The 13,496-nt window shown below is 44.6% G+C and overlaps 1 protein-coding gene across 1 annotated transcript in view; it reads right to left on the reverse strand.

Annotated features, from left to right (window-relative positions):
* Positions 1-586: 586 nt before the first annotated feature.
* Positions 587-13,496, reverse strand: part of LOC106810624 (Fanconi anemia group D2 protein homolog) — a 26,356-nt gene continuing 13,446 nt past the window's right edge. The window contains exons 18-32 of the mRNA XM_014814048.1: positions 12,606-12,700; positions 11,909-12,034; positions 10,454-10,578; positions 9,723-9,848; positions 8,392-8,523; positions 7,592-7,714; positions 7,071-7,189; positions 5,822-5,938; positions 4,822-5,073; positions 4,321-4,525; positions 3,566-3,676; positions 2,855-3,004; positions 2,077-2,223; positions 1,616-1,711; positions 587-693 (exon numbers count right to left, since the gene is read on the reverse strand). Coding sequence (XP_014669534.1) covers positions 598-693; positions 1,616-1,711; positions 2,077-2,223; positions 2,855-3,004; positions 3,566-3,676; positions 4,321-4,525; positions 4,822-5,073; positions 5,822-5,938; positions 7,071-7,189; positions 7,592-7,714; positions 8,392-8,523; positions 9,723-9,848; positions 10,454-10,578; positions 11,909-12,034; positions 12,606-12,700 — 2,020 coding nt within the window. The 3' untranslated portion in view covers positions 587-597. The remainder of the gene's footprint in view (positions 694-1,615; positions 1,712-2,076; positions 2,224-2,854; positions 3,005-3,565; positions 3,677-4,320; positions 4,526-4,821; positions 5,074-5,821; positions 5,939-7,070; positions 7,190-7,591; positions 7,715-8,391; positions 8,524-9,722; positions 9,849-10,453; positions 10,579-11,908; positions 12,035-12,605; positions 12,701-13,496) is intronic.

Genomic DNA, 13,496 nt, shown 5'->3' on the forward strand with positions numbered 1-13,496 from the left:
TAAATATATATATATTATATATATGTGCAGGCAGATGGAGCTACAGGCACCTATTAAGCCATAGGAAAAACCTCAGGATATATGATTTTGGCTACGATTAAGGACAATCTGAAAAGTAGATTTCCGTCTGTTTGCACCCTCGTCACCGAACCCTGACCAGTTTCCCACTCTCGGTTCATATACCAACTGATCTATCACTTAATCGACAGTAATGCAACACTCACTACACAATGTCGCTGCGAATTAGGTGTCTTTCTCTCTCGCTTCCAAGTTCAAGCCATAATAAAAATATTTTTTGTTTGCCCTCACCCGACCGACCCGCCAAAAAGGGACCGACTCAAAAAGTTTTATTGATCTTTCCCATTCTTTTTTTTTTACAAATTGTATCACTGTACACTATATAAATCTGTAGGTAATACATTATATGTACCAAGCAAAACAAACATTCAACATAAAAAGTATCTCTACACAAGCACACCCGAGCATGTAGACACCATGCTGAATTTGTAAAAAGACCCTCAAAAAAAGCCTACCTACCTACCCAAACTTTTCAGCCTGGGTCGGGTGAGGGCAAACAAATATTTTTTAATTGTGGCCTTAGTAGGTTTCACTGCAGGAGTCGCTGTCGTCGTCATCACTCTGTCTCTCCCGCTTTTTCCCGTTCGGCTTTCCCGCTTCCACATCTTCCAACTCCTGTGTGGAGATTAGCACGAGAATGTAATGATGCCCCGGGGTTGTTATACGGCCCGCAGTGTTAGATGTTAGACCACTGCTCAGTTGCTCACCTCTCTACATTGACCGACAGTACCATCCTGTGTGGAGCAGGGATGAGCATTTAACGCAGATTTGCGGGTTTCCGAATTTTTTTTTAGCTGCGAGGAACATTTTTGACATCAGCGAAAATTCGTAGAGGCAGGGTAGAGTACGTAATTATTTTTTTATTACTTTAAGGCGAGAAGTATGCCTGCGTCGTACGTATTTGGCGGTCGGCCATTATGAAATCAGGTTGATGTTGTATCACGGTGCGTCAGGGAGATGCTTGTTTACCTGGGTAAAACTATAGACTGTGACAGCCTAGCGCGCGTGCCTGCAGTGTCCACAATTTATTGTCACAATTTCTATTGTTTATATGTTCAATGTCAATGTTTTAATGATTAAACGTTTAATTATGGTTTCTGGTCCGAGTTTTTCTCCGGGACATTATCGTCCCTGGTGGAGACAAGGTCGAGATATGTGCGGCAGGGCCGTAGGCTGAGCAAATTCCTGGAGGGGGGGGGCAGTGGCGGATCGAGGATTTTAAGGAGGGGGTGAGAAACATGTAGGGGGGTCTGGGAGTGCTCCCCCACAAACTTTTGAAAATGTAGATCGCAGGAGATGGTATTTGAGGCACTTTTGAGTACATGTACAGCCTTTATTCTGACTACGACAATTCTCTTTTAGTAGAAAAAAAAATTTTTTGCTTCAAAATCAAGGGGGGGGGCAGCTGCCCCCTTGCCCCCCGCAAGTTACGGCCCTGGATATGTGCCATCATTGCTCCACTAAGGGGGGGCAGCTGCAGGTTACGGCCCTGGATATGTGCCATCATTGCTCCACTAAGCGCACATTCCACACTCACCACTTCACTGTCATCGTCGCTAGCTAACTCGGTCACATCCATGTCCTCTGTCTCAGCTTCTGTTGTCATGGAAACCTGAGATAAGATCTCCTCCCCCTGAAACACAGACAACGTGTTCATTACTATTACTATTACTATACTATACTATTACTATTACTATTACTATAGTATATATATATGCTATATATTACCACTTCACACGGGCTCTATATTCCATTTATATCAGCTCAATATGACCATTTAATAACACTACGCATGCTCGAGGTATATACTATAGTATCTCTGCTAGTATGAGGTGCAGACTAAAGTGCATCAATATCATCAGCTAAGTGGGTTTTTCCAGGTTGCCTTGAACATGTTGGAATACGCTAGCTTGGAGCATAGCGTAGAACATTAAACTACGAGCTCGATATTGCTGGCTATGCGATATCTGACTGGCTGTAGCGTGTCTGTGCACACACCTGCAGGTCTCTGTTCTTGAGGTTGCCCAGCCAGAATGCATCCGTACACTTGTTGTAGAAGAGCAGTGCTTTCACCCTGTAGATGAGCGTCTCGAGGCATTTCTTCAGCGGCGGAACGTGATTGGTCAACGATACGTCCTTCATGACCTTCAACACGATGTAATTGGTCAGGCACATGTTCCTTGCAATGTTCACTGGCACGTAACTGAACGATAGCACTCCAGCGTGACCCCCCCCACACGATCGATCGTACTTCACACGACCACTACCAAGTATTCACTACCTCTGTTTTGCTTCATACTGCCACTACCCTTCCTCGGTCTTACCACAAACCTGCTATACACCCGCCAGCCCTACGTAACCAACCCACCACCACTACTACCTAGCATACTCCTCGCCCACGCATCCTCTATTCACGCTGGTCTTTTCCATCCTCATCCTTACTCAATATGTCTCCCCTACCCTGCCTTTATTCACCATGTCTACCCGACCTCTTGCCCCTACACCAGCGCATCCCTGCCAGGACTGTAGGCTGAGCAAATGCCTGGAGGGGGGGGGGGCAGTGACGGATCCAGGATTTAAAAGAGGGGGTGAGAAATAGGTGGGGTGCCCAGAAAATGTTGAAAATATTTGAAGCACTTTTGAGTACATGTACAGCCTTCATTCTGACTACGACAATTCCCTTTTAGTAGAACAATTTATTTTTTTAATTTTGCTCCAAAATCTAGGCCCCCCCCCGCAGGCTACGGCCCTGCCGGCGCATCCCTGCATACCGTACCTTGGAATGGCTACACATGTGTTGCATGAAGCGTGTGCTCAGCTGTAACTTCTTCAGGATGGTCTGTACGTCGGCAGTGTGCGAGCGGAACGTCCTGTGAAGCAGGGGCATAGCCTGCCTCAGGAACACCTCGACAAACTGCCTACCGTACTGAAACACACGTACAGCGTAACCCAACATTACTGTTACAGGTAAAAAGCACACACACACACGCACGCACGCACGCACGCACTCACGCACGCATGCACACACACACACACACAAAGTAACAAAGTGTCGTCTGATAGAGGGTAGGAGACCAAAGTATGGAGGAAGCTTACCTTTAGGGCAGTCGTGACAGAGACAGGAAAACATAACGGTTGGAGGTAGCTGATATTTGGAGCAGAAGCTAGATTGAGCGTGATCGAGGTACGACACACCTCACTGGGGTTTCTCACACATAAGAGGCACAGTGGCGCACTGCCGTCCTCAAATTAAACATCGCCGTTGTGAAAACGTTCCTGTATTTACCCGCCGTTGTCAAAATAGTGTCAACCCAAAAATAAATAGATCACCACGTGCTTCTGGCATATTTAGATTGCCATGTGTGTTTATTAAGTCATGTGACACTTGGTGACGCGTGCTTTTGAATCCATCGTGCGCGTTTTTTTTTTTACCAAACTGGCCATTACCTCCTTTGTCTAATTTTCGCTCAGAAGAAACCCTGCTTACCTTTAGAGCAGTAGCCAGGTTCGGTCTGCTGTCAAAGGCTTTGATGAAGCTGATAAGGACATGTAGGATGCGGACGGACATGCTCCACTGTATCAGCTGCTCCTCCACGCTCTGCCACACGTACACACATGCAGTCAACATTACTACTGTCCCAACATAATAACTCTAACACTAATGCAACTACTGTTATGGAGATTCGTTAATAAAAGGTATATAATCGAACTGCTTATCTGGATTGCAGATTTTTATTTTTAAACAGCAGCATAAATGTGAAACCGAAACTTGTATTCACTTCCGGCGTGCACGGCAAAACATCCGCCCAATACGTGCCCGTCCTCTATCGTAAAGATAATACAGTAAATTTAAGGTACACTGAAGAACAAGGAATAATAATCAATTTCTCTCCAACAACTACCAATGCCACCGATAGTTTACAGCCGGTCACCCGGAAATTACGTTTCACGTTCCAGACATCGCGTCTCACATCGACTCACAATTAGCTCTGTCGCCATGACGTTGCAATGGTAATTAACTCATTGACGATGGTTGTATATGATTGTGAACTATTATCACTACTAATCGATATTCTCACATAATTCCTGTTCGGTGGCCGGTGACAGTGAATGAGCACTCGACGAGGAAGTGACATGTACAGTTAAACCTCGATGAGCCGAACGAGACGAGCAGGGAGTATTTTGTATTTAGTTTGAGTGTAACAGCCATCACACTCGCGTCTGTCAGAGCGACTGACTAACCTCTTCGTTGGCGGTCGCCGCGCGGCGTGCGTTGCGCACGACCTCGGCCATCATGATGCGGTAGTAGACGGGGAAAGACGCGCGGCTGAGCGTCGGCCAGCGACCAGAGCATCCGTCGCTCTCCTCCTCCAGCAGCTCACTAACGCCCTCTGTAGTGATGCCCTCGATCGCAGACAACCGGTCGCCCGTGTGCTCGAGGTAGACGCTGGAGAAAGAGAGAAAATGAAAGAGATAGATAGAGACAGATAGAGAAAGAAAGATAGGGAGAGAAAAAGAAGGAGGGAGAGGGAGCGAGAGAGAGAGCAAGAAAGATAGACAGAGAGGGAGAGAGAGAGAGATAGAAAGACAGAGAGAGAGAGAGAGAGAGAGAAAGAAAGAGAGAGAGAGAGAGAAAGGAACAAAGAGCGAGGAGAGAGAGATAGAGATAGACAGAGACACACAGAGAGACAGGCAGAGCACCTGTGCAGTAACACGTCAACAAGTGAACACGTTGCAGCTTACAGCAGCAGCAGGCGGATGTTGTCATTGCAGCGCGCGCCGTGTTCCCGCTGACCGTTGCCGCCGACCCACTCCCGGCAGAGGAAGCCGCGCGCCAGCGTCACGAGCCTCTCGCTCAGCATCCCGCTGCGCTCGCTCAGCATCCCGCCACGCTCGTTGTCGCGCGTGAAGCCTGTGAGCAGCTTCGTCAAGGTCACCGCCGCCTGCAGGTCAAGCGCCGAGTCAGCCAACGCCTCGAAGTAGCTGAATGAGCGTCTGAGAACAAGAATGGGACCTTGCGTATTGCGTGGCAATGCGTATTGTTCGTTCTAAGGCCATGCATATAGTTTCATTACAAGGTCATGCATATAGTTTCGTTAGCGGTCGCTCGCTCCCGCGCGTGGCTACATCTAGATATAGTTAATAGAATATTCTAGACCGCGTTGCGCGCTGAAACTGCTAGCGCTGAAGCGCGTTGCTACAACGCCTCATAGTAGCTGAACGAGCGTCTACTACGGACGAGAACGTGACAATGACGGATCGCCGCCCACTCGTACTACTGAACAGGGAAAAAATAATATAATTTATTTTTCGGGGGCTACTTTTCAAGCTCGCGTGCATGAAAATAGCACTCTAAAATTTGGTTTGCATTGAACTCTATGCAAATTTACGGGGGGCTCTTTTTGGCATTTCCGGGGATATTTTTGGCATTTCAGGGGCTAAATCGCTATGACTTCTTTCTGACAATGGGCGTCTGGGAACTGTTTACAGAAGCAGCATGAATAATTACAACTATCCTAAGTCTGGGAGATTGCCTAAACCAACTATAACAACAGGCGCCGTTGGGTAACCAATCAACTTAACGCAACTAATCGTTCCAAGGTCAGCTGAACCAACTACCCTCAGCTGTAAATCACGGTTCATTCTACGGCAAAAACGTGAATGACGAAATCGGCTATAATTAACCACTAGAGGGCGACACAGCAGCTGTGTCGCCTAGACAGAGCGAGCGACCTCATCATACCTGCGCAGATCCTGCAGTGGCGCCCTCTGTGTTGTCTCGGTGAAGTCGACCCTCGAAGAGAACACGGCGAGTGCTTCTCGCAGTAGAGTCTGATTTTCCGTCCTCAGAAACCCATTCCTGTAAGTAAGTAAAAACTTTATTTAACGACGGTAAAACTTGTTAGGTACAGACATGATAAATTGGCGCGGACCTATCTTCCACATGGCCGTCTCACAGCAATAGACCAGTTAAATATTAAATAAATACACAATAAGAGTTGAAGTGACCATGAACATGAAGCGTGGGAATGACCTCAGCAGGAGACGGTGCGCAGGGTGCGAAAATAACGCGAGTCCGGAATCAAATACTCGCCGATTTACTGTCAAACTCCCTGATTTGACATAATAATGCAGAGGTCCGTGTGACTCCCTGAAAATTCGGTCACACTAATTAGTTCGTTCCGGAGCACGGCCTCACGAAATTACCGTATTTTTTCAGCAAATGTCCAAAGAAAATTTGGCAGACGTGCAACCGCATGAATCATCAAAATAAGCATATGTGTTATTGTTAATATGTTTAATTTTGAACTTCAGACTGCGGACTCCCTCATTTTGCTGCGGACTCCCTCTTTTTGAGGGTAGGGAGTCCGTTGGACTCCCGTGTTCGAAAGTAAATTTCTACCCCCAGGTGCGCGTCTCCGGACAGACACAGCTGAAATACTACGAGTATGCCTAACAAACAGAAACTGCTAATACTTTTATATAATATGATGCGCACTAGTGCGATAGGATGAACACTAGTGCAATATGATGAGCAATAGTGCAATACAATAAGCACTAGCGCAATAGGATTAGTACTAGTGCAATAGGATGAGCATTAGTGCAATACAATAAGCACTAGTGCAATAGGATTAGTACTAGTGCAATAGGATGAGCATTAGTGCAATACAATAAGCACTAGTGCAATAGGATGAGCATTAGTGCAATACAATGAGTACTAGTGCAATAGGATTAGTACTAGTGCAATATGATTAGCAATATAGTGCAATACAATGAGCACTAGTGCAATAGGATGAGCATTAGTGCAATACAATGAGCACTAGTGCAATAGGATGAGCATTAGTGCTATACAATGAGCACTAGTGCAATAGGTTTAGTACTAGTGCAATATGATGAGCAATAGTGCAATACAATGAACACTAGTGCAATAGGAGGAACAGTAGTGCAACGGGAGGAACAAACTTAAGACGATGATTGACGGGAGCACTGACCAGTTTATGACAGCTGTGAAGGCATGCATGATGCTATTGAGAATTTCCAGCATTGTCTTCGACTCCGTTGTGTCCATGCCCGGTCCATCCACAATTCCATCATTCCTCGCTATTATATCCTGAAACAACAGATCTGTTTAGCCATCTACATCACTTAATCCTTCACAAAATCTCTCTCTCTCTTTCTCTCTCTCTATATATATACATATATATAGAGAGAGAGATCAGTGTTTCACCTGCATTGACACGAGCGAGGCGGGCTGCCTCGCTCAAATTCTCGGCCGCCACACAGAAATTTGTCCAAAACTCGCTTTGCTAGCACCTCGAAACGCGCAAACACACCAAAAAAAATTCCCGCCTCACAGACCTTTTCAGCCAGAGTAAACACTATATATCCGTGTATATATGTAGTTAGATAGCGGCACACAAAAATTCAAATGGTGACAGCCAGCTGGGATATAGCGCCGTGTTGAATACGCATTGAATCGCAATTATCATAAAAGCAGACGCCCCGTCCCCACCTGGAAGTGTGCGCTGATGAATTCCACATGGGAGCAGAGAGCAGGCAGCAAGCCCACGGTCGCCGTGGCAACGTCCGACGCTGAAAGCTGATCCAGATGTCCGAAGCCAAACTTTTTCGCTGTCTATGATCAGAGAACAATAATGAAGGAGGACTCAACAGTACGTAGACAATTAATTAAAAGGATACTTTCCACTAGAATTTGAAGAGTATATTAATGATAATAGATTCATAAATAATAGCAATTATTCACCTAAGATTTCTATAAATTACGCATTCACGTTTGTCATAAAACAACATTGAATTTCGAAATCTTTATTTTTGGGTGCTGACATGACACCTGCAATTGTGCTGCCACCCTGAAAAAGTTGCGCATTTGCCAATTTATTTTGCACGTTACAGACCGAGGGCTAATCACAAATATGTAATTATATTTATACCTAAATGCTATTTAAACGTACGATATTCATTTTATGACACATTTATCCATATTATAACTGAAACGTACTATATGTCATTTATAAAATATAGCAATCCTTTTGCTCTTAAATTAATAAATAAGAAACACACTCGGTCTGTAGCCCTTGGCTGAAAAGTCTATTTGCAAAGTTTTCAGACCACATTCCGTTTTAGTCCGAAAGGTTTTACTCCGGCAGAAAAAAACCAAAATGCCGTTCGAATCAAGCATCAGTATTGAATCATCTCAGCTTAGCGACGCAGGGATGTGACCATAGAAATAATATAGACAGATTATATTATAGATATTAGGTTATCTATATTATTTCTACGGATGTGACATACCTTGAGGAAGACTCTATGCTGGGAGCTGGATGACAGAAGAACATGGTCAAGCTTCTGAACCAGGTCTTTGACAAGGAAGTTAAGCTCTGCTGGCCTCCGCCAAGCGAATTTTCTCGCATGCGCTCTCCTGTCCTTGACATAAAAAAATCAACAGCTTTATCCTAAAAGCCACCGACACAGGCCTCGACACTTATTTTCAGGATCTGGTTGTCCTGTCGGGTAACAAGAAGCAATTTTTACTTGTCCGAATTTTGATCTTACTTAATTGTCTAAAATTTACTTGCAATCTATGGTTATGGTTTTTTTTTTGGTTCTGCGCACCACATTTTTGGTTCAGTGCATATAATATATTACAGTATATACATGTAAAATCGTAAAGAGATTCACACCACGATTAATTTCATTTCCACGATCGACACCCTATGCTGGACATGCATATAGAGTCTACATCTATATAAGCTTACAGGTGAAGCTACAGACATGTCTGCACCCAGTAAAAATTCAGAACTACAGTGCGCGAAATTATTTTGCCGCTGGCCGCCGGTTCAACCACCCATATAATCAGTCCACTTGACCTATTCAAAATTTTGCCTATCATGCCTCTATATCAACAATATTTACCAATTTTCTGACTAGTTTTTTACTTAGTGACTTCTAAGAAGTAAATCATGTTCCAGCAATTTCTGCCAAACAAGTAGCTAGAACTCCACTGATAGCAATTAAATACTGAAATACTATGAGTATGCCTAATAAACACAACACTAACACTTTTATTAATAATCATGGAATAAATTGAACAAAATTAAGGGCCTGTTCAAACTTAATTGTAAGGGCCTGTTCAATTTGTCTAAGAGCCCGCGTTTAAAATTTTGGGTGGGCCTGTTTACATTTTGGCTAATTTCATGCCATGGAACTATGTTACTTGATTCATGTTACTGTTCATTCAACATGTTAGCTATCTCACGAATCCATTGTGGGTATGCCTATAATGAGACACATAAACATCTAATTAACTAAATAAAATTCATGACTACATCACACTCACACGCTACACTCAGGACAGTATTTGGTACATTATACAGTTAGACCTCGATTATCCGAACGAGATGGGTGGGGAGTATATTTTGTTCGGATAACTGATTGATCGGATAACGGGTGGTCTAGTGGCTTATTAAATATTCACGGGACCTTGAGATCTTGTTCGGATAATCCGAAATTCGGATAACTGATGTTCGGATAACCGAGGTTTGACTGTACCTACATGTACCCTTGGTACATTTTGCCTACATATATCTTGGTACGTTATACCTATCTTCCTTCCTTCCACCTACCTCATCAGTGCCTTCACCAGCCACAAGTCTATGTTTGAGTAATGTCAACACATCGAGATCCATCTCACGAAGGTACTGCCTGTACTGGTCCATCTCAACGCTGCCTGCTACCTTAGGCTTGTCATCCTGCATGGGGAAGCAGACACTAGCACAGGGCGCGACTTGCAGGGTAGGGAAGGGTGCGAAATTAACGCGAGTCCGGAGTCAAATACTTGACATATGCCAAGAGTCGTGTGATCCATGAAAATTTGTGGTGGTGTGTGTGTGGGAGCACGACCTCGTGGAATTTACTCGTGTTTTTTCGAGCAAATGTTCAAAGAAAATTTGGAACGTGAAAGACGACAATTTTCCGCGACAGTGAGTTAATTTCAATCGCGTGGTGAGTGGAATTATGAAATATTCTAGTACAAATTTATTCGCGTGTTGTTATGTTTCACGCCGGTTTCGGCAGACGGTTCAGCGAAATATCGCAAAAATAAACTTGCCGCAAGAGATACAGCGTATACCAGGAAAAATAATAAAAAAATTTTTTTTCGCGGGGCTTACTTTTCAAGTGCGCCGTCGGGTTGCATGAAAATTCCTCTAAAAATTTGAGTTTGATTTGAACTTCTTATGTAAATTTACGCGTGTGGTTGATTTTCCGGGGCTTTTTTGGCATTTCGGGGGCTAAATCGCCCCGATGCCCCGTATTATGTATTTTTATTCACTGGCTTATACCAGTGACCACGCACCTGCTTGTCAGGCGCGCTGGGGTTGCTGTCATCGGGACTCGAGTCCACGACAACCTGCGTGTCATCAGCCTTGGTCTGCTTGCTACCCGATGCCTGAACATCCTTCTCAACCTTGCTCTTCCGCACTTGTCAACAAAACTACGAGTGAAACCGGTAACACATAGCAAACAATGGTAGCGCGGCTGTGGGTGCGCGTCAATTTACACTGGCCTAGTGGTCGTGTGTGGTTGTGTTGTGTGTGGGTGTAATAGCATTATTCATTGATTAAGTTTATTATGGTGATGTTTATCTATGTGATCTATTATGTATTATTATTTCGCCTCCTGGAGATTCTATTAAAGAACGGTACAACCGTAATATCTAGGGGCGGTCTTATTAGGTTGTTGATCGGATGGTACATCGATTCTGGATGCAGAGTGCGTGGGATTACGTCGTGGCAGGCTTTCTGGACTGACTGGCGCGGCGGCGGTCGTGAATTATCACATATATACATTCTAGCGGCGGCTATACGCGTTCCTTTTGCCAGGTTTTCGTCCTTCTTCCGCTGCTGCGAGAGATTTGCCGACAGGTGGCGCCATCATAGCCTTATCGTCGCAGTCGTGGTGGGCTTGCGGTGGGACAAACTGTGTGACACCTGTGATGAAATTAAGTATTCTGGTTGACCTATCAGGACAAACCCAGATACGCAGGCATCATGCTATCACAGGAGTCCCACCTCACCCCACAATTAATTACCTATACCTAGTCACCTACATACTGAACCCACTACCGCACAGCCCGTGAGACATGCAGTGCTACTTACTTTGGAAGAAGTGTCTGCAGCACGCTCTGCAGGGTGAACGAAATCACGTAACCTTCGTATGACCTTCACTCTCAACTCGTCATCTAGCGAGCCTCGATGCAAAGCAGCACTTGCTCGTGTTGACGACCTGCCATCCAGACGAGCAGACGTAAGTAAACGAATGCAAGACTGCTAACTACAGGTTGCGTGGCTCCTTGCGGAATGCAAATTTTAACCTGTACATTCATCATAACATTATATTTTATAATAATATAATTTATGTTAATAATATAATTATAATGCACGGACACTTATTCGACTAAACTTAATAATCCTTCAACATTGCCGGAGATTAATACTGCAATTTTTACTGCCAGAGTAGATGTGTTAGGAATACACCAGCACCAGTGAAAAACAATTACACGGGGGGCTCGGGACAGATTTTAGCCCGAAATTGCGAAAAGAGCCCCTGGAATTGCCAAAAGAAGCCCCGCGGAAATTTGCATTAGAGTTCAATGCCCAAGACCAAATTTTTAGGAGTGATATTTATGCATTCGCCGAGCTTGAAAAGTAGCGCCCGAAAAATAAATTATATTTTTTTCCCTGCACAGCACCTATAAGCACGCATGGTTAATCATGCAGATACGCTTCCTAAGTTCCTAACCACCACCCACCGACCTCTCGGAAGAAGTTGGCAGCGTAGAAGAGAGCTGTACAGACTAGTTGCTTGTCCTCTGAACTAAGCATTCTGAAGTTGTCAACCTCCAACTCATTGTCCGACGTCAGATAGAGAGGGCACACTGCAATGTACAACAATCGCATTTCAACACCGTGATTCAAAGACGAGAACGGCCCCGGACGAAATCTGCGGGAAATATTTCTACTTACAGGTAGAGTAACAGAAATACTGGAACTTTTGGGGGTCTGTGGGTCCTCCCCCCGCCCAAATTTTTGTAATTAGATGCTTGGAGATGCGTTCTGAGGCACAGAAATTTCGAAAACTAGCTTGTTCATGAACGCCGCCATAGCAATGAGCGCAGTGCGCGAATAAATAGTACATTTGTCGGCTGCGGGATGGCGAGCTCAAAAGGTAAAAGAGCATCACTAGCCGTGGGACATTTTTCCACTGTCCGCAGGTGGTATACAGGTGCTCGCCCAGCTAGGGGGGGTTCAGGGGAAAATTTTGAAAAAATGGTGCAATTTGGTGCATGCTAAGCTATTCTGAACACATTGTATGAGATCTTCGTCAGTGAGGCAGTGTTTTCGACAAATTTCTGTGTGGTGGCTGAGAATTTGAGCGAGGCGGGCCGCCTCGCTCGTGTCAATGCAGGGGAAAGACTGTGTATTGAGGAGAGACCTGCCTGCACACACCTAGAAGGGCGTCAATCATGTCTAGGTTGCCACTGACAGACTTCTCACAGATTTGCAGCAGCCGGAACTGTGGGCACAGACACAGGAGCGACTGCCTGAAACACAATAGTTATGTTAGTCTCTCATCATCACCCCATCAATCCCACCTTAGTAATCAATCACAAATTTAATGTTAGGAAAGCTCAACAGGAAAACACTGCTGTTCCCGATCCGTGAACGCTTGCCGTACAATGGGAAAATCTATAACAAACACCGCCGACGTTTAAATGCACGTTTTTTTAAATATATTTCCTAGTTAAATTATTCACAAATATCTATCTAGCACAAATAAACATATTACTTAAACTAAGAACAACTTTGACAGCAAGAGTAAGCATTATTATAGTACACTCGATCAACTGAACTATCACCGCCGTCGCCGATATAAAACAGAGTTGCATACAGGCGACAGGGCGGGGCTAGCTTAGGCCATAATAAAAATATTGTTTGTTTGCCCTCACCCGACCGACCCGCCAAAAAGGGGCCGACTCCAAAATTTTTTATTGATCTTCTTTTTTCTTTAACAAATTGTATCACCGTACATTATATAAATCTGTAGGCAATACATTACATGTATCAAGTAAAACAAACATAATAAGAACATAATATAACAACATAAAAGGTATCTCCACACAAGCACACCCGAGCATGTAGACACCATGCTGAATTTATAAAACAAGAGCCGCAGAGCGTCTGGGCTCATCTGAGGTCTGTTGCTACGATTATAAACGTAAAATTTCAGTCGTGCGTAGTACCACATTTGTTAGGCGCAGATATGCAGACACGCAGTTGCGTACACATCATGGTTAGGACCCCCCCACTACCGCAGATGGAGGGTAGGGGGAGGGGGTG

Source organism: Priapulus caudatus, unplaced genomic scaffold (assembly GCF_000485595.1).
Source record: "Priapulus caudatus unplaced genomic scaffold, Priapulus_caudatus-5.0.1 Scaffold459, whole genome shotgun sequence".
Taxonomy (NCBI): Eukaryota; Metazoa; Priapulida; class Priapulimorpha; order Priapulimorphida; family Priapulidae; genus Priapulus; species Priapulus caudatus.